At 42.1% G+C, this 21,879-nt stretch overlaps 2 protein-coding genes across 4 annotated transcripts in view; one reads left to right on the top strand and one right to left on the bottom strand.

Moving 5' to 3' along the window:
- Window positions 1-17,004, top strand: part of mpv17 (mitochondrial inner membrane protein MPV17) — a 48,251-nt gene extending 31,247 nt beyond the window's left edge. For 2 of the 3 annotated variants that reach the window (XM_063035734.1, XM_063035751.1), the window contains exons 6-8: window positions 12,800-12,832; window positions 13,203-13,255; window positions 14,494-17,004. In XM_063035734.1, the coding sequence (XP_062891804.1) occupies window positions 12,800-12,832; window positions 13,203-13,255; window positions 14,494-14,563 (156 nt within the window). In that variant the 3' untranslated portion in view covers window positions 14,564-17,004. The remainder of the gene's footprint in view (window positions 1-12,799; window positions 12,833-13,202; window positions 13,256-14,493) is intronic. The other variant, XM_063035742.1, reaches the window with a different exon arrangement.
- Window positions 2,328-21,879, bottom strand: part of LOC134339320 (uncharacterized) — a 26,847-nt gene continuing 7,295 nt past the window's right edge. The window contains exon 2 of the mRNA XM_063035726.1: window positions 2,328-11,179. Within this exon, the coding sequence (XP_062891796.1) occupies window positions 9,640-10,545 (906 nt within the window). The 5' untranslated portion in view covers window positions 10,546-11,179 and the 3' untranslated portion in view covers window positions 2,328-9,639. The remainder of the gene's footprint in view (window positions 11,180-21,879) is intronic.

The following is a 21,879-nucleotide window of genomic DNA, read 5'->3' as shown; positions in this document are numbered from 1 at the left end:
AGTTGCTGGTGAACACAGCAGGCTGGGCGGCATCTCTAGGAAGAGGTACAGTCGACGTTTCAGGCCGAGACCCTTCGTCAGGACTAATTGAAGGAAGAGCTAGTAAGAGATTTGAAAGTGGGAGGGGAAGGGGGAGATCCAAAATGATAGGAGAAGACAGGAGGGGGAGGGATGGAGCCAAGAGCTGGACAGGTGATTGGCACAAGGGAAATGAGAGGATCATGGGACAGGAGGCCCAGGGAGAAGGAAAAGGGGGAGTGGGGGGGAAGACCCAGAGGATGGGCAAGGGGTATAGTCAGAGGGACAGAGGGAGAAAAAGGAGAGAGAGAGAGAGAGAGAATGTGTGTAAATAAATAAATAACGGATGGGGTACGAGGGAGAGGTGGGGCACTAGCGGAAGTTAGAGAAGTCAATGTTCATGCCATCAGGTTGGAGGCTACCCAGGCGGAATATAAGGTGGTGTTCTTCCAACCTGAGTATGGCTTCATCTTTACAGTAGAGGAGACCGTGGATAGACATATCAGAATGGGAATGGGATGTGGAATTAAAATGTGTGGCCACTGGGAGATCTTGCTTTCTCTGGCGGACATGGGGGATGGCGGGGACGAATGGACAAGGGAGTCGCGTAGGGAGCGATCCTGTGGAAAGCAGAGGGGGGGGAGGGAAAGACGTGCTTAGTGGTGGGATCGCGTTGGAGGTGGCGGAAGTTATGGAGAATAATATGTTGGACCCGGAGGCTGGTGGGGTGGTAGGTGAGGACCAGGGGAACCCTATTCCTAGTGGGGTGACGGGAGGATGGAGTGAGAGCAGATGTGCGTGAAATGGGGGAGATGCGTTTGAGAGCAGAGTTGATGGTGGAGGAAGGGAAGCCCCTTTCTTTAAAAAAGGAGGACATCTCCCTCGTCCTGGAATGAAAAGCCTCATCCTGAGAGCAGATGCGGCGGAGACGGAGGAATTGCGAGAAGGGGATGGCATTTTTGCAAGAGACAGGGTGAAAAGAGGAATAGTCCAGATAGCTGTGAGAGTCAGTAGGCTTATAGTAGACATCAGTAGATAAGCTGTCTCCAGAGATAGAGACAGAAAGATCTAGAAAGGGGAGGGAGGTGTCGGAAATGGACCAGGTAAACTTGAGGGCCGGGTGAAAGTTGGAGACAAAGTTAATGAAGTCAACGAGCTCAGCATGCGTGCAGGAAGCAGCGCCAATGCAGTTGTCGATGTAGCGAAGGAAAAGTGGGGGACAGATACCAGAATAGGTTGTTCCAGTAAGCCAACAAGAAGACAGGCATAGCTAGGACCCATACGGGTGCCCATAGCTACACCTTCAGTTTGGAGGAAGTGGGAGGAGCCAAAGGAGAAATTATTAAGAGTAAGGACTAATTCCGCTAGACGGAGCAGAGTGGTGGTAGAGGGGAACTGATTAGCTCTGGAATCCAAAAAGTAGCGGAGAGCTTTGTGACCTTCCTGATGGGGGATGGAAGTATATAGGGACTGGACATCCATGGTGAAAATAAAGCGGTGGGGGCCAGGGAACTTAAAATCATCGAAAAGTTTAAGAGCGTGAGAAGTGTCACAAACATCGGTAGGAAGGGATTGAACAAGGGGGGACAAAACCGTGTCGAGGTATGCAGAAACGAGTTCAGTGGGGCAGGAGCAAGCTGAGACAATAGGTCGGCCAGGACAGGCAGGTTTGTGGATCTTGGGTAGGAGGTAGAAACGGGAAGTGCAGGGTGTGGGAACTAGAAGGTTGATAGCAGTGGATGGGAGATCCCCTGAGCGGATAAAGTCGATGATGGTGTGGGAGATAATGGCCTGGTGCTCCTTAGTGGGGTCACGGTTGAGGGGTAAATAAAAAGAGGTATCCGCGAGTTGTCGCTGTGCCTCGGCAAGGTAGAGGTCAGTATGCCAGACTCCCTTTTGCCAGTCACCTGTCCAGCTCTTGGCTCCATCCCTCCCCCTCCTGTCTTCTCCTATCATTTTGGATCTCCCCCTCCCACTCCCACTTTCAAATCTCTTACTAGCTCTTCCTTCAGTTAGTCCTGACGAAGGGTCTCGGCCCAAAACGTCGACTGTACCTCTTCCTAGAGATGCTGCCTGGCCTGCTGTGTTCACCAGCAACTTTGATGTGTGTTGTTATTAAGAACAAAATCTGTATACTGCAGCAGCATTTGTGGAGGCAAGAATGATACAAGTCTACCTTTCATGTCGACACCCTGCATTAGTACTGAGAGGAAACAGGAAAGGTTGCAAGTGTACAGCAATAAGAGGGAGCTGGAGAAGAACAGAAGTTGGTTAGGTGATAGGTGGAACCAGATTGGGGACTGGGTGGGCGGGACAGAGGCTTGTAAGTGAAAGGAGGATTCAGATAAGAAGGGAAGAGATAATACGCAATTAGAACCAGATTTGAGAGGAGTGGGAATGTGAGGGATGAATATATCAATCACAGCATTGGAGTATAAGTTATCCAAGATGTACACATCTCTTTTGCCCTTAAAAAGTTTTAAAAAGTATGAAAATTGAATTTTGTGCATGCGCACACGTACCTTGTTTTCTTCTCCCTTAGTTCCTCTCTCCTGTCCCCTCCCCAGTTGGTTTCATTTGTCCATCATCCCCTGCCCTTCTGGAACATAGAATTGTACAGCACAGGAACAGGCCCTTCAGCCCACAATGTTGTGCCCCACCAATTAAATGAATAATCAAATGGCCAACTAAACTAATCCCTTCTGCCTGCACAATATCCATATCCATCCATTTCCATCACATTCAACTACCTATCTAAACGTCTCTTATAAGTCCCTAATGTATCTGCCTCTACCACCAACCCTGGCAGTGCATTCCTCCAGTTCAGGCAGTATCTTGGTAAACCTCTTTGGCGTCCTCTTCAAAACCTCGATTTCTATAATGGGTCGACCAGAGCTGTATGCAATACTCCAGATACAGCCTAACTAGAGTTTCATAAAGCTGCCACATACTGTCCTGACTTTTGAACTCAATACCTCGACTAATAAAGGCACACATATCATGTGCCGCCTTAACCACCCTGTGTAGCCGCTTTCAGAGAGCTAAGATCCCTTAGCTCATCTTGTACTTTCTCTTTTCATTTGACGTACCAAGCTAAAATAATATGGTTCAACGTATCTCTCCTTCCTATCTACTGCTACATACCAATCATCTTTCTTGTTCCTTCTCAGTCCTGTTGCAAGGTCTCAACCAGAAAGTTGACTTGCACCTTTTTGCCTCTGTAGACCCTGCTTGATCCACCAAGTACTTCGCGGGTTCTGTTTTTGTTCTAGATTCCAGCATATAAGACATAGCAATATTAGGCCATCTGGCCTATCGTGTCTACTCCGCCATTCAAGCATCTCTGTTTTGAAAGGGCGCCCCTCTATCCTGAAACTGTTCTCTCTTGCCCTAGACTCTTCCACCATGGAAAACATCCTTTCCACATCTACTCTGTCTAAGCCTTTCAACATTTGAAAGGTTTCAATGAGATATCCTCCCCCCCCCCATCCTTCTGAATTCTAGCGAGTACAGATCCAGAGCCATCAAATGTTTCTCATAATGATAACCTTTTCATTCCTGGAATTATCCTTGTGAACCTCCTCTGGACCCTCTCCAATGCCAGCACATCTTTTCTTAGATGAGGGGCCCAAAACTGTTCACAATACTCAAGGTGAGGCCTCACCAGTGCCTTATAAAGCCTCATCATCACATCCTTGCTCTTGTATTCTAGACCTCTTGAAATGAATGCTAACATGGCATTTGCCTTCCTCACCAGCGACTCGACCTGCAAGATAACCTTCAGGGTGTTCTGCACAAGGACTCCCAAGTTCCTTTGCGTCCCAGATCTTTGGATTTTCTCCCTGTTTAGAAAATAGTCCACACATTTATTTCTACTACCAAAGTACATGACTGTGCATTTTCCAACATTGTATTTCATTTGCCACTTTCTTGCCCATTCTCCTAATCTAAGTCCTTTTGCATCCTACCTGTTTCCTCAACACTACCTGCCCCTCCACCAATCTTCATGTCATCTGCAAACTTGGCAACAAAGCCACCTATTCCATCAACTAAATCATTTAAGTACAGCATTAAAAGAAATAATCCCAACACCGACCCCTGCGAAACACCATTAGTCACTGGCAGCCAACCAGGAAGGGATCCTTTTATTCCCACTTGCTGCCTCCTACCAATCAACCAGTGCTCTAACCATGTTAATAACTTTCCTGTAATACCATGAACTCTTAACTTGGTAAGCAGCCTTATGTGTGGCACCTTGTCAAACGCCTTCTGAAAGTCCAAATATACGACATCCACTGCATCCCCTTTATCTATTCTATCTCTAATCTCTTTAAAGCATTCCAACAGATTCATCAGGCAGGATTTTCCCTTAAGAAGACCATGCTGATTTTGTCCTGTGTCACCAAGTACTCCATCATCTCATCCTCAACAATTGACTCTTCACATCTTCCCAACCACTGAGGTCAGGCTAACTGGTCTGTAACTTTCTTTCTGCTGCCTTCCTCCTTTCTTAAAGAGTGGAGTGACATTTGCAATTTTCCAGTCCTCTGGCACTATGCTGGAGTCCAATGATTTTTGAAAGATCATTTCTAATGCCACGATGCTATGTCTTAACGCTACCTCTTTTAGAACCCTAGGGTGCAATTCATCTGATCTGGGTGACTTAGGTACATTTAGGTCTTTTAGCTTTTTGCTTTTAGCTTTTTCTCTCTTGTAATAGTAACTGCACACACTTCTCTTCCTTCACACACTACAACATCAGGCATACTGATAGTGTCTTCCACAGTGAAGACTGATGCAAAATACTCATTAGTTCATCAGCCATCTCATTGTCCCCCATTATTATTTCTCCTGTCTCATCTTCTAGCGGTTCTATGTCCACTCTTATTTCTCTTTTATTTTTAACATACTTGAAAAATCTTTTACTATCCACTTTGATATTATTTGCTTTCTTGCTTACATATTTCATCTTTTCCCTTCTAATGATTTTTTTAGTTGCTCTCTGTAGGTTTTGAAAACCTTCCCACTAATTTTTGCTTTGTTGTATACCCTTTCTTACTCTTTTACAATAGCTTTGGCTTCCCTTGTCAGCCATGGTTGTACTATTTTACCGTTTGAGAATTTATTCATTTTTAGAATACATAGGTCCTGTACCTTCCTCATTTTCCCCAGAAATGCATGCCATTGCTGCTCTGCTAACATCCCTGCCAGCAGCTCCTGCCAATTTACTTTGGCCAACTCCTCTCTCATACCACTGTAATTTCCCTTACTCCACTGAAATACTGCTACATCAAACTTTACTTTCTCCCTATCAGATTTCAAGTTGAACTCAGTCATATTGTGATCACTGGTCCCTAAGGGTTCTTTTACTTTAAGCTCCCTAATCACCTCCGGTTCGTTACATAACACCCAATCCAGCATAGCTGATCCCCTAGTAGGCTCAACAACAAACTGCTCTAAAAAGCTATTTCTTAGGCATTCAGCAAACTCACTCTCTTGAGATCCATTACCAACCTGATTTTCCCAATCAACCTGCATGTTAAAATCTCACATGACTACCATTGCCCTTTTAACTCGCCTTATCTATTTCCTGTTGTAATCTGTGGTCCACCTCCCAGACACTGTTGGGAGGCCTGTATCTAACTGCCATCAACGTCCTTTTGCCCTTGCTTCTGAACCCAAAAGGATCCAACATCTTTCGATCCTATGTCACATCTTTCTTCTGATTTGATGCCATTCTTTACCAGTAGAACCACACCACCCCCTTCGCCCACCTTCCTATCCCTTCGATATTTAACGTGTAACCTTGGACATTCAGCTCCCAACTACAACCATCCTTCAGCCACGATTCGGTGATGGCCACAGCATCATGCCTGGCAATCTGTAATAGTGCACAAGATCATCCACCTTATTTCTTAAACTATGCGCATTAAGATACAACACCTTGAGTATCGTATTTGCTATCCTTCCTGATTCTGCATCCCTAATGTTTTGATCTCAGCCTGTTGGCAGCAACTAAGTCCCATCACCTGCCTGCCCTTTCTGATAGTCTGGCTGCACTAGCACCATCAAGTACTAGGGAGAAAATTGTGAAGAAGAATGACTCATGAGACAAATGCTGAGTGATCTACTGTGTTTCATGATTTTGTTTGTTTTTTAACTAATGATTTTTTTAAGAAGGCATCATAATACCCACAAACTCCACTCCACATGCAAAATTGTTAAAAGTTTAGTTTCTTTAATAACGGAACTGTTTCTCCTTCATTCAGATGATGGCTGATCTGTGATCTCACTTCATATCCTATTCCCATTAATGTACTTTTAATTAAAAAGCACAAACTTCAGATTTAAAGTTGGCAATTGTCCTTGCATCAATTGCCATTCATGGAAGGGAGCTTGAAACTTGCACCATCTCCTGACTGTAGAAGTATTTTATAGCTTCACTCCTGAAAATCCCGTTCTAATTTGTGAACCCTGTCCTCTAAATCTAGGTTACCTAGACTGGATCTCCCCCTCCCCCTCCCACTTTCAAATCTCTTACTAACTCTTCCTTCAGTTAGTCCTGACGAAGGGTCTCGGCCTGAAACGTCAACTGTACCTCTTCCTAGAGATGCTGCCTGGCCTGCTGCGTTCACCAGCAACTTTGATGTGTGTTGCTTGAATTTCCAGCATCTGCAGAATTCCTGTTGTTTACCTAGACTGTACCCCATTCTACCCCACTCCATCAGTTCTCATCAGTATTTTAAATTTTTTTATCAGTGTTATAAATTTCTGTCTACAACCCCCATAATCTCCATCTCCTTTCTTTCTCAGCATGTTCAGAACTGAACACGATGTACCATCTTGGGAAAAATCTATGTTTCTATAGGATTAGTAGATCTCCCTTACTGTGTTTCTATTGTGATAAAGTTGTGACTCTTGTGCAGGATTCCATTTATACTTTATACTTTATTGTCGCCAAACAATTGATACTAGAATGTACAATCACCACAGCGATATTTGTTTCTGCACTTTCGGCTCCCTGGATTACAAATATTAAATATTAAAAATAGTAAAAATTAGTAAATATTAAAAATTTAAATTATAAATCATAAATAGAAAAATGGAAAGTAAGGTAGTGCAAAAAAACCGAGAGGCAGGTCTGGATATTTGGAGGGTACAGCCCAGATCCGGGTCGGGATCCGTTCAGCAGTCTTATCACAGTTGGAAAGAAGCTGTTCCCAAATCTGGCCATACGGTTTCAAGCTCTTGAGCCTTCTCCCAGAGGGAAGAGGGACGAGAAGTCTGTTGGCTGGGTGGGTCGTGTCCTTGATTATCCTGGCAGCACTGCTCCGACAGTGTGCGGTGTAAAGTGAGTCCAAGGACAGGAGATTGGTTTGTGTGATGTGCTGCGCTGTGTTCACGATCTTCTGCAGCTTCTTTTGGTCTTGGACAGGACAACTTCCATACCAGGTTGTGATGCACCCCAGAAGAATGCTTTCTACGGTGCATCTATAAAAATTAGTGAGGGTTTTAGGGGACAGGCCAAATTTCTTTAGTTTCCTCAGGAAGTAAAGGCACTGGTGGGCCTTCTTGGCAGTGAACTCTGCTTGGTTGGACCAACTCAGGTCATTTGTGATATTGACCCTGAGGAACTTAAAGCTCTGGACCTGTTCCACTTGCGCACCACCTATGTAAATTGGGTCATGCGGTCCGCTACTCCTTCTGAAGTCAACAACCAATTCCTTCGTCTTGCTGACGTTGAGGGATAGGTTATTGTCTTTGCACCATGCCACCAGGTTCTTACTCAAACTCATCATTACCCGAGATATGGCCTACAATTGTTGTGTCATCAAACTTATATATTGAGTTTGATGGAAACTTGGCTACACAATCACGGGTGTACAGTGAATACAGCAGGGGGCTGAGTACACAGCCTTGTGGGGCACTGGTGCTCAGAGTGATTGTAGAGGAGAGCATGTCCCCTATTTTTACAGCCTGGGTGTAAGGAAATTGAAGATCCAGCTGCAGATCTGAGTGCTAAGGCCCCGGTACCAGAGCTTAGGAATCAGTTTATTTGGAATGATGGTATTAAAGGCAGAGCTGTAGTCAATGAAAAGGAACCTTACGTATGCGTCTTTATTCTCCAGGTGTTCTAAGGAGGAATGTAGGGCCAGAGAGGTGGCATCTACCGTTGACCTGTTGCTCCGGTAGGCGAATTGCAAAGCGCTGAGGTTGACCGGTAGGCTGTGGTTGATGTGTGCCATAACCAATCTCTCGAAGCACTTCATAGCAATTGATGTCAGAGCCACAGGTTGATAGTCATTCAGGCATGCCACCTTGCTCTTCTTCGGCACTGGGATTATCGTTGCCTTCTTAAAACACGAGGGGACTGAAGCAAGGAGCAGCAGACGATATCAGCAAACACTCCAGCTAGCTCGCTTGCACAGGCCCGGAGAACCCGTCCCGGGACATCATCTGGGCCTGTCGCCTTCCTTGGACTTATCTTCAGGAAGGCCCTTCTAACGTCCTCCTCGGTGACGATGAATCTCGATGCCACCAGGTCCGGTTCATCCGGAGGGAATGGGATGCTCCTCTTCTGTTCGAATCTTGCATAGAATACGTTAAGTTCGTCAGGAAGAGAAGTGCCACAGTTATTGATATTCCCAGCCTTTTCTTTGTGCCCAGTGATCTCATTTAGACCCTGCCATGGTCTACTGGCATCCCTCTGGTTAGCCTGGGCTTCCAACTTGACTCGATATTGCCTCTTGGTGCCCTTAATGGCTTTCCGGAGTTCATGCCTGGATTCCGTGTAGCGACTGGTATCCCCGGACTTAAAAACCGCAGCTCTAGCCTTTAAAAGGGACTTGATCTCATAATTCATCCAAGGTTTCCGGTTAGTTTATACCCGGATCGTCTTGCGAGACACACAGTCCTCCGTGCATTTCCAAATAAAGTCCGTGACAGCTGAGGCATACTCATCAAGGTTAGCTGCTGAGTCCTTGAATACTAACCAGTCCACCGATTCAAAGTAGTCACGGAGGACCTCATCCGTTTCCTCTGTCCAACGCGACACTACTTTTGACACCGTGACCTCCTGCTTCAGTTTCTGTTTGTAAGCCGGGAGGAGGAGTACGGCCCGATGGTCCGATTTTCCTAACTGAGGTCGTGGGACGGAACGGTAGGCATCCTTGACTGCTGTGTAGCAGTGGTCAAGTATATTCAGACCTCTAGTGGGGCAGGAGACATGTTGGTATAACTTTGGCAGCGCCGTTCTGAGGTTGGCCTGGTTAAAGTCCCCGGCTGTAATGAGCAAAGCCTCCGGATACCTGGTCTCAAGTTCACTGATGTTGGCATGCAGTATGTTCAGAGCACACTCCACGTCCGCCTGGGGGGGAATGTAGACTGCTGTCAGTATGACCAAGGTGAATTCCCGTGGCAGCTAGTAGAGACGACACTTCACCGACAGGTGTTCCAGGTCCAGGTGTTGCAGGAGCTTGTCAGTGCCACTGTGTCTGAGCACCACACAGTGTTGATCAGTAGGCAGACACCACCTCCCCTTGTCTTGCCCGAAGAGGCCGTACGGTCCATCCGATGGATCGAAAATCCCTCCGGTCGGATGGCACAGTCGGGGGTGGCAGGTTAGAGCCAGGTCTCGGTGAAACAGAATACACAGCAGTTTTGCATCTCCCTGCAGTAGGTGAGTCTCCCTTTAAGATCATCCACCTTGTTCTGTATGGTTTGCACATTAGCTGGTAGGATGGTGGGCATAGGGACCCTGAAGCCCCTCAGCTTCAATCTGACCAGCAGCCCAGCTCTTTTCCCATGCTTCCTCGGTAAATAGTGCATCTTTCCAAGTTTCCATCGATGCAGTGTGTTGTCAGCTCTTTGAGGTTGGTGGATGCATCCCATGGGGATCGATCGGCAGGTCGTGTCGTCGGGTGCTCCGGGTGGGGCCAAGTGACAGGGGAGGCTCTGCTGCCACTTCCAGCTGCCAGGGGCCCGGGCTGTCGATTGGGTCAGGCCCCGAAGCCAACACTTAATCCTGGATGGCCGGGCTCCTGGCTGAAACAAGTCCGTAAACCGAGTCACGGTTGCGGAGGCCTCTGCTCCAGCCGAGCCTTGGGCTCGATTTCCGAGGTCGGTGGTGGAGGCCTCACTTCCAGCAGCTGTGGATGGCCACCAACAGGGCTTTACGGTGATCGCTCTGGGGCACCTTGAGGTCTCCACTGTCACTTTTTTGTGGTCGTCTGCTCTGGAGAGGTGCTGGTCGGAATGGGCCGTGTCTCCAAGCGCTTCGGCATGGTAGCAGACCACAGGTCTCCGTGAATATGGTGGGCCTCGCTGGTCGGGTCCGGGTGCGATCCGGAGTTTAAGAAGCAATTCTGACGCGGTGGTCTCCAGCTGGGTCAGTAGCTTCTCCAGGGTGCTGTTGATCTTGCTAGATGTAGCAGAGTGGAGGTTTAGAAGGGTTTCTCGGGTATAGGATAGTGGAGAGGGCAGTTTGCTCGGGAGAGCACGCACAAAGTCGCCAGTTACTGGTGCCATCTTATTCCCTGAAGGTTAATTTGCAAGTTGAGTTGGTGGTGAGGAAGGCAAAGGCGAAGTTAGCATTCATTACAAGAGGACTAGAATAGTAAAGTAAGAATGCAATGTTGAGACTTTATAAAGCACTGGTGAGACCTCACTGGAGTATTGTGAGCAGTTTTGGCCCCTACCTCAGAAAGGATTTGTTGATACTGGAGAGGGTTCAAAGGAGGTTCACAAAAATGATTTTAGGATTGAACAACTTGTCATATGAAAAGCATTTGGTGGCTGTAGGCCAGCAGTCCTCAACCACCAGGCCGCGGACCGGTACCAGGCCGTAAAACATGTGCTACTGGGCCGCGAGGAAACGATATGATTTGGCGATATGAGTCAGCTGGACCTTTTCTCATTCCCTGTGACGCTCTGTTGAGCTAGTACGCATGCGAGGTCATTACCTGCACGTCATCCATGTCAGCACGGGAAGGAGATCAACTCCTTAAGCTTTCAATTGACGGAGGGCTGAAAAGTATGTTTGACATAATATCTCTGCCGGCATTCTGGATCAAAGGCAAGGCTGAATATCCTGAGATAGCCACGAAAGCACTGAAAACGTTGCTTCCATTTCCAACATCATATCTCTGCGAAGTGGAGTTTTCTGCAATGAATGCAACGAAAACTAAATGCGGAATAGACTGGACATAAGGAACCCCCTTCAAGTATCACTGTCTCCCGTCACCCCTCGATAGGACCGTCTTGTTGCAGGAAAACAAGCCCAGGGCTCCCACTGATTCAGCGAAATTGGTGTGTTGCAATGATTTTGTATGTTCATAACGGGGAAAATATGTGCTGTGTGTTTAATATCCAAACATTACTTAAAATGTTATGATGCTATTGACTTATAATATAACCATGTAACAATTACAGCACGGAAACAGGCCATCTCTGCCCTTCTAGACTGTGCCGAACGCTACTGTCACCTAGTCCCACCGACCTGCACTCAGCCCACAACCCTCCATTCCTTTCCTGTCCATATACCTATCGAATTTTTCTTTAAATGATAATATCGAACCTGCTTCTGCCACTTCTACTGGAAGTTCGTTCAACACTTCAAGCTCCCCGTCCTCCCCTGATAATTGACTTATCACTATATTCATGCGAGGAAAATATGCGCTGTGTGTTTAATATTAAATTTGTTAGATAAACCCTTTTAGAAACGAAATTGAGTGTGTTAGCCACTTATCACCGATATTCTGGTTGTAATTAATACCGCATTTGCAGAAAAAAATTGGCAGGTACACGCATGCGCAATGGTGCCCGCGCAAGGCTTCATGGTCATTGTAGTCTTTCTCTGGGTAAACACAACGTATTTGACTGCTACTCTTGGCCGTTGGCAACCCTACCCCCCCCCCCGGTCCACAAGAATATTGTCAATATTAAACCAGTCCGCAGTGCAAAAAAGGTTGGGGACCCCTGCTCTAGGCCTGTATTCATTAAAATTCAGAAGAATGAGGAGTGACCTATTTGAAACCTGTCGATACAGTGGATTTTGAGAGGATGTTTCTTATGGTGGAAGAGTCTAACACCACAGTCTCAGAAAAGAGGGGTGTCTTTTTTAGAATGAAGATGAGGAAATTCTTTAGCCATAGAGTGGTGAATCTGTGGAATTCGTTGCCACAGACAGCTGTGGAGGCCAAGTCTTTACGTATATTTAAGCAGAGGTTGATAGATTCTTGATATGTCAGGGCATGAAGAGATATGGGGAGAAGGTAGGAGATTGGGGCTGAGAGGAAAATCGGATCAGCCATGATGAAATGGCCTAATTCTGCTCCTATATGTTGTGGTCTTATGGTCTGTAGTTGTGCAGCACAGAGGTGGGTTCTTCAGTCCACTATGGCCATTCCCTTTTGCCCAATTAGGTCCATATCCTTCTGCACCTTGTCTATTTGAGTGCCTGTCTAAGTTTCTTAATATCAGAGTACATTTTTAATTTAAATTATTATAGTTGCTCTGCAAAATGCAGTTTGGGAAAAGAGTGATTATTGCAACATATATGTTGAACCAGTTTTCTGACAGCAACTTATATTCTACTTATTACAGAGATACTAAATAGATATGAAATTTTAATTTTTTTGCCTTGATTTTACACATGTATTTGTATGTTTATTTTTCCCTTTTGTAGCTGCATACATTTGTACAACTTGATAACTGAGTTAGAGTAACTTGAATTCAATCTTTTTTATCAATGACAAACCTTGCTTGATGCCCTTTTTTTCAGGATTATAAAAGTACTTTGATATCAAACTACGCAGTAAGTAAAGGATCCCTTTACTAATAATTCGTGAAGCATTTAAGTAGCTTTAGTGCCACCTCATTGGAGCTGGGTTGAAATTTGCAACCATGCCAGACTTGGTTACTACTCTTTCTAGCATAAATCTGGAATTCCAATATTGCTTGGAACATGTAAGGAAGGAGATTGTTTTCCTGTGAAATTCAGTGTAAGGTTCTGTTGTTTCTATTTGAATTTCTTCTGCTAAGTTCATTTCAAATACTCTGATGTGAAATGTGAAAGGCAAAATTCAACATATATTTTTGTGGGCCTAACTACAATCAGCATTATTTTTTTCATTTATTCAATATATTTTTTGTAATTGTCCTAAGAACTACTCTCTCTTTTAAAGATCTGGCCAGCTGCACAATTGCTGAATTTCTACTTTATACCACTGGAACACAGGTAAAAACAAAAATATTCACTGAGTTTATTCATCCGAAAAATGTCTTTTATGTACTTTGTCACGGTGTTCCATGAAGGGTGTCTGGCCACAGGATTACTGATAAGATTTTGTATATTGTTGTAAATCCACTTTGGAAATAATCTGCCTGTATGTTGGAGTTGTAGCTCATCTGCCTCTGAAGTTGTCTTCATATTCAGAATCAGAATCAGGTTTATTATCACCAGCATGTGACGTCAAATTTGTTAACTTAGCAGCAGCAGTTCAATGCAATACATAATCTAGCAGAGAGAGAAAAAATAATAAATAAAATAAAACATAATAATTAAACAAGTAAATCAATTACATATATTGAATAGATTTTTTAAATGTGCAAAAACAGAAATACTGCATAATTTTAAAAAGTGAGGTAGTGTCCAAAGCTTCAATGTCAATTTAGGAATCAGATGGCAGAGAGGAAGAATCTGTTCCTGAATCACTGAGTGTGTGCCTTCAGGCTTCTGTATCTCCTACCTGATGGTAACAGTGAGAAAAGGGCATGCCCTGGGTGCTGGAGGTCCTTCATTATCGACACTGCCTATTCTGTGTTCCTCTCTTTCCTATTGAACACCATGCCATCCCACATAAGAAATAGTAGACATTTCCTTGGGAGTGACCATTGCCAAGTTCTATCAACTGAAAAAGTAAGTGGAGTCAATAAGTAAAATTCATCCTGTGAAAATAGTGTGAAAACTATTGCCTGCTGATACTTTATCCATCAGTAAATGAAATTTATTTTAGATGGAGATGCATTATGAGGAAGAAGCACAGGAAATTGTGCATATTATTTACTTTGATATAAAAAAGAAAATTTGGTCCATCGACCCTGCTCTGCCATTCAATATGACTGAATATTATCTACATGAGCACATTCGTACCCTTAACTCCATTTTCACTGGTTCCCTTAGTACACCAAATTATACTCAGCTTAGTTTTGAAAACAGACAGTAACTTTCCACAGCCCACGCCTCTCGAATTGAAAAAAAATACTTCTCAGCAAGTTTATCTTCACCAGATATGTCCCTTGCTTTCAACTCAATATCCGCGTGGAAATCAAGCAACTATTATGCTCCAGATTTTTATTAAGTAACAAGTTAATCTCCCAAGCAATTTTTTAATCTTTTCTAAACAGAGTTTTTGTTTTAAGTTGAAAAATCAAAAAATAAAACTTTTAATCTCAGTTGCTATTTCTTTACCACAGGTTGGCAGTTGTCCAGCTTGTCGCCCTGATGTGGAATACTTACCTCTCCTGGATGGCAAACAAAACGTGAATGATATATTTGAATTATCTATAAATTCTCTCAGTCCTGTAGCAAAACACTGAATTTTCTTAACCATTTGACATGATCTTTTACCATAAGTTAACGTTGTAGAGTTAAACTGTTATATTTGTTGAACACGTGTTGGGAGGTAAATATTTCACTGTATTTGTTTGTGTTAGATCTCCTTTGTCCCAGGTTGAAACAGTATGTCCTCTTTCCATCTCAGTTATGAGGACATTAGTTCCTAAAGTAAATGAAGTTGGAAGAGGAAAAGGTGACCAGCAGTACTGTTACTGAACTTCCTGAAAAAAACTTGAGCAACTGTTTATTGTACTAAACATGTATAAAGTTATTTTGTAATACTAGATTTCAGTTCATTTTTAGGATAAATTATATGTTTCACATGTCTAGGTGTCTTTTGGAACACTACATTATCTTGTGTAGTACTCTCAATTAACTCCTATTCGTGAGAAGTAGATAGCATTGGATTAAATTTAACTGATCATCAAATTCTGATAATTGTTGCACTGAGAATTTGTGCATTGTAACAAATTCACTATGGGGGGGGGGGTTGTAAAACTAAAGTACAGTAATGCACATAGATGAAATTACCCTAAGTGTCAATGAGAAGAATAGCAACTGAACAAACTGGAGAATAAAGAAAATTGCATAATATTAATTAAAATAAATTTTAACTTCTGATAAAGTGAAAGTGTGAATAAAATATTTGCATTTTAAGAAAAATGCATGTTAGTCATTTGTGCTCAACAGTTGTTAGAAGTTGTAAAAATGTCCTTATACGTTTTTGTAATCTGAGTGTTCTTTCTGTACTGTTTACGCCCAATTAATAACTCGTTGTAACATCAGAAACAAACCTTTATATTGAAAATGCCATTCTTGGAGAAGGTGAGCTACATGTTTGCCTTTTGAGGCCCAAGTAGCAAAACTGAGCAAAAAAAAACAATTAGGTTATAGAGGTTTACTAGGCACACTGATAACATTGTAACCTGACTACATGAAGACTATAATAGAAATACACAATGGATAATGTTGGAAAAATAGGATAAAACAAAACACTGGTGTTTATAAAATGTTTCCTCTTTTTAAAATGAAGCCTTAATATATGCTGAACTCTATGCTACCATTACACAATCGTCTTTGATGTATTTGGTCATTCAGCCACACCATTATCATTCCTCCTTACTGACCTAACATTATGCCACAAAGGCTATTTTCAACTGGTCAAAATCTGGTGGATCTCATTTTATTGAAGTGTAAGGCAAATATTACAGCTAAATTTTGATTATTCCTAAAGTTAGAATTTTACTAATTTTTTACCTTTATTTCTGAATGTATTTGTTTAGAATTTTAATGTGGTGGTGTTCTAATGGATTTTTTTCTTTTAAATTAGAATCAAACATTTCCCAAATATTGTAAAACTAATTTATGTTGCTAGTCTATTTAAATTTAGTTTTTATTCTTAAGTATTAGTACAACTGTATAAATTAACTTACTGCGAAGATAAATAAGAAAATCTGAGCATGAAGAAATGTTAACTTGTGGATTGTAATTCATCAAGATTTAAAGGTACCTGCTTTATCTACACTAGGTCAAAAGGCCAGCACAGTGCTAAATCACCACTGTATGCAAGTTTGTGCATCACAAAAATAAACACCACCTGTTTGTTCTGAGCCTTTCATTTATTCTTTATCATTCTTTCCATATGAGTCTCGGGCTGGGCGTATTAGAAGATTGATCATAGAACCATAGAACATTACAGCACAGAAACAGGCCTTTTGGCCCTTCTTGGCTGTGCCAAACCATTCTTCTGCCAAGTCCCACTGACCTGCACCTGGACCATATCCCTCCATACCCCTCTCATCCATGTACCTGTCCAAGTTTTTCTTAAATGTTAAAAGTGAGCCCGAATTTACCACTTCATCTGGCAGCTCATTCCACACTCCCACCACTCTCTGTGTGAAGAAGCCCCCCCCCCCGCCCCCCCAATGTTTGTGGAATCCCAGTAAGTTTCTGTAAATTACCAATGACTGGAAGTGGAAAATGCAAAAAAAATTAAAGGGATATTCTGTTTATTTTAAAAAGCTACTTTAAAGATGGAGGAATGAGTAGTTAATTTATAGATAATTATTTTTATTGTTGTTTAGTATAATAAGCTGTGTATATATACTGCTCAGAAGCATTCACTGTCCTGTTTCACATTTCCTTATACTGCCTCTGATACCTATTGTACCTTCTGTATTGTTAGTTTGATATTCAACTCTTTAGAAATCAGTCTGAAATTGAGACAATTTATTACAAATCATTATTAGTTTTAATGATTACGGTTTGGGAAGCAAAATTGAATTTGTTTTATTCTGAAAATTGTCATTCCAGTTTGGAATTGTGATGAGCAGAAAATACTTTCAGGGCAATATAGTTACAATTTAAGATGTCATTGTAAACTGTAAATGAACTTTTACAGTGAAATTGTTCCTTTGAACCAGATGACAATATTTGTACTTGAAAGTAAACGTGTCCTGCTTTAAGTACAGAATGTTACTGATATTTGGATTTACTTTAATATATATTTGGCATTGACGCAACTTCCTGCACCCATGCTGAGCTTGTCAATTTCATCAACTTTGCCTCCAAATTCCACCCTGCCCTCAAATTCAGTTGATTCATTTCTGACACCTCCCTCCCCTTTTCCGATCTCTCTGCCTCCTTCTCTGGAGATAGTCTATCTACAGATGCCACTGGCTCACAGCTATCTTGACTATACCTCTTCCCACCCTATTATTTGTAAAAATGCCATTCCCTGTTCTCAATTCTTTGCCACGTCTCTTAGGGTAAGTCTTTTCATTCCAGAAAATTGAGATGTCCTCCTTCTTCAAAGAAAGGAGCCTCCTTTCCAAACTAAGCAAAAGAGCACAATTTAAGTAATATTTTAAGTATTTAATAGTTTGTGAAATTTACATTAGAACATGTACACAATTAGGGTGAAATGTCAAGTCAAAGTTCTAAGTAAATTTATTATTAAAGTAACACACATCAAAGTTGCTGGTGAACGCAGCAGGCCAGGCAGCATCTCTAGGAAGAGGTACAGTCAACTGTACCTCTTCCTAGAGATGCTGCCTGGCCTGCTGCGTTCACCAGAAACTTTGATGTGTGTTGCTTGAATTTCCAGCATCTGCAGAATTCCTGTTGTTTGCGTTATTATTAAAGTACATATGTTACCATACCATATATTAAGATTCATTTTCTTACAAGCATTTACATATTTAAAAAAACTTCGCCTGAACAAAGACCGACAACCGGCCAATGTGCAAAAGGAAAGAAGATATGTAAATAAAAATAATACTGTAAACATGAGTTGTAAAATGTCCTTGAAAGTGAGTCTGTGGTTTGTAAAAACAGTTCAGACTAGTGGTAATTGAAGTTAACAATGCAGGCTCAGGAACTGGCTGATAGTAGGGTATAAGTATTCCTGAATCTGGTTGTGTGGCACCTGCCACCTGATGGTAGTAGCGAGAAGAGTGCTTGGTCTGGATGGTAGGAGTTTTTAATGATGGATGCAGCTTTCTTGTGCCAGTGGTCCATGTAAATGTACTCAATGGTGAGGAGGACTTTACCTGTATTGCACTGGGCTGTATCCACCAATTTCTGTGGTCTTTTCCATTACTGGGCATTGGTATTTCCATACTATACTGTGATGCCACCAATTAGAATACTCTCCACTGTGCATCTTTTGAAGTTTGTCAAAGTTTTTGGTGAATGTATGCAAACTTATAAGAACATAGAAGCACTGTTGTGACTTCCTAGTGCTGATTCCAGAAAAGATAATGCAATATGTTAATGTCAAGAAATTTAAAGCAACTAACTTCACCATCTCCATTCCTCTAATGAGGATGAATCATGGACCTCTGGCTTCTTCCTCCTGTGATCAATAATCAGCTCTTTGGTTTATTTAATTTAACAATTAATTTGACATATAGGGAAGCACAATTCACGTGCATAATATTTATTTCTTGGGCCAGAAAGAATGCCAAGCTGCTCAATGTTATTAACAGTCTATTTACACCTTATGTACCAACATGTAAATACTTCTGGTCATTTTATAGTCTTTGCTGAGATGGCTTTTTAGCGCTGCTTTGAGCAATGATCCTCTCTAAAGATCTGGAATTGGTTGACAGCAACTTTTGGGATTTTCATGTTTAAATGTGTATGTGTACTTCAGAAAGTCACTGCTATTTTCACAGAATAAAGATCAACGACAGTGTTGGTTTTGTTCCCATTTTAGTAGTTAACTAGGCACCATATAGAAATGCTGATTTAATTTATGCAGTACAGTTGTATTCATTGGAAAGCAAGGGTTAGTTTTTTGTGAGTTTAAATGGTAGATTATATAACCCAATGAGAGTAAAATATGTTGATATTTTGGAAGAACTTTCTATAATTCTTAACAGCATGGAACCCAAGCCACTTCAAGAAGCTCTAGAAATAAAAATGACACTCAACTGGTCAGTCAGGCAGCATTTGTGGAAAGAAAAACTCAGAACTGAGAAATGAAAAAAATATTTAAGAACTAGCTGCAACTTCATTTTACAATAAACCTGCAGTGCAGTCCAGATCCTGACAACTTGCTATGTAAAATAAGACCATAAGACAAAGGAGCAGAAGTAGGCCATTCGGCCCATCAAGTCTGCTCTGCCATTTTATCATGAGCTGATCCATTTTATCCTATTTTGTCCCACTCCCCTGCCTTTTCACCATAACCTTTGATGCCCTGGCTACTCAGATACCTATCAATCTCTGCCTTAAATACACCCAATGACTTGGCCTCCACTGCTGCCCGTGGCAACAAATTCCATAGATTCATCGCCCTCTGACTAAAAAAATTTCTTCACATTTCTGTTCTGACAGGGCACCCTTCAATCCTTAAGTCATGCCTTCTCGTACTAGACTCCCCCATCATGGGAAACAACTTTGCCACATCCACTCTGTCCATGCCTTTTAACATTCGAAATGTTTCTATGAGGTCTCCCATCATTCTTCTAAACTCCAAGGAATACAGTCCAAGAGCGGACAAACGTTCAAACGGACAAACAAGTTTAGTTTTTCTCATGAGTTCTTTTGCTAATCACCATCATTGTTTGATCTCTGGTCCTTGAGCCTTTTGCGACTGGAAACAGTTTCTACCTACTCTGCCTAGATCCATGTTGAATTTAAGTCTATGAAATTCCCCTCAAAACCCCTGTTTCCCCAGTCCATTCACATTACAAAAGTTGCATAAACGTTACCGGCCAATTTATTATCAAAGTACGTACATATACTACCTTGAGATCAATTTTCTTCCAGGCACTTACAGGAAAGTAAATGCGACAGAACTTATGAAAAACTATACATAAAGAAAGACTGACAAACAACCAATGTCCAATTGAAGACAAATTGTGGAAGTTTTAAAGTAAATAAATAATACTGAGTAGTAGAGTCCTTGAAAGTGAGTTTAATGGTTATGGGGTCAGTTCAGCATTGAAATGAGTGAAGTTATCCATGCTGGTTCAGGATACTGATGATTGTAGAGTAATAACTTACTGAACCTGGTGGTAGGAGAGGAGAGCATGGCCTGGATGATGGGGCTCCTTGATGATGAATGCTACTTCCCTGTGGCAGTGCTCCTTGTAATTGTGCTCAATGATGGGCGCATTTGATAACCCTTCCTTAAGCATTGCCGTGTTATGCTACATACAAGCATGAAGAGTTGTGAACAGAACTGAACGTTGCTCAGTCATCAGGGCACATCCACTCTGCTGGTCTTTTAATGGAAGGAAAGTCATTGAAGAAGCAGCTAAACATGATAGACCATCTCTGTCTGTGCAAGGTATGTGTCTAGCCAAAGGAATTTTTGGTCTGTTCAATTTATCAATTGGAAAGCGAAGTTCATGTTTCTTACTCATTGATATTTGTATTAACAGTCATTGAACTATGAAGTAATAATTTTGATTTATATATCCAGTGCCAATTTTACAGGTTTGGATATTCAGATAATAAAAATAGCAATAAACTTACAGGAAATAAGTCTGTCAGGTATTATGTTGATAAGAATTGATAATGTACAATGCGAACAGTTAAGATTAAAACCTTAGTTAAAACTGAAATCTGTTGGTTATTCCATAAAACAATGTTATTACAGAGCTGTACTCAAAGAGGACAAACTCATCCATGGAGGCAATTTGGCAGAGCTCAGAAATAAGATTAATGCAATTATGCTGATGGTACCCCAATAGCCTTTGAGAGGTGGCAAAACAGGCACTTCATATTTGCATTAAGAAAAAGAGGCTAACTAAAGAGAGGGTAGGCCCATTCAAGGACCTGTGTTCAGATTCCAATTAAATGCTAAATGAGTATTTCGGGAAGAATTTGGTGGAAACAGATCAGGCCATGCTAATGTGCTAGGACATTTTGAGATTAAGGAGAAGGTAGTGGTGGGTCTTTTGAAAAGCATTAACTGTGTGCAGGGTCAGATGGCTCATATCCCCGAATATTGAAAGAAGCAAGCAAGGAGGTTGCTGGGGCTTTGACAAAAAACTTTGTGTCTCCCTAGCAACAGAGAAGGTCCCAGAGGACTGGAGAGTAGCAAATATGCCCAAGAAGGGAAATAAGGATAATCCAAACAAGTGAACCTTACTTCAGTGGGAGGGAAACTATTGGAGAGAGGATAATAAGGGATATGATTTATGCACATTTGCAAAGCTGTGGCCTGCTTAGGGATAGTCAGCATGGCTTTGTGCGGGGCAGGTCATGTCTTATGAACTTGCTTGAGCTTTTTGAGAAGCTGACAAAGCAGCTTGATGAAATTAAAGTAGTGGACATTACCTACATGGACTGTAGTAAGGTATTTGATAAGGTCCCTCATGGTAAGTTAATTCGGACAATGAAGAAGCATGGGATCTAGGGTGAATTACAAGTTAGGATTCAGAACTGGCTTGCCTATAGAAGACCAAAAGATATTGAAACAGAATTAGGCCATTTGGCCCATTAAGTCTGCTCTTCCATCTGACCACAACTGATCCATTCCCTTTCAACCCCATCCTCCTGTCACCTCCCCATAACCTTACATGCCCTGACTTATCAAGAATCTATCTACCTCCACTTTAAATACACTCAATGACCTAACATCCACAGCCACCTGTGGCAATGAATTCCACAGATTCACCACTCTGGCTAAAGAAATTTATCCTCGTCTCATCTCTGTTCTAAATGGATGTCCCTTTATTCTGCGGTCATGCCCTTTGGTTCTAGACTCCCCCACCACAGGAAACATC

This window comes from Mobula hypostoma, chromosome 2 (genome assembly GCF_963921235.1).
Source record: "Mobula hypostoma chromosome 2, sMobHyp1.1, whole genome shotgun sequence".
NCBI lineage: Eukaryota > Metazoa > Chordata > Chondrichthyes > Myliobatiformes > Myliobatidae > Mobula > Mobula hypostoma.
Note: the sequence above shows the minus strand (reverse complement) of the source record. Positions and strands in the feature narration are given on the sequence as shown.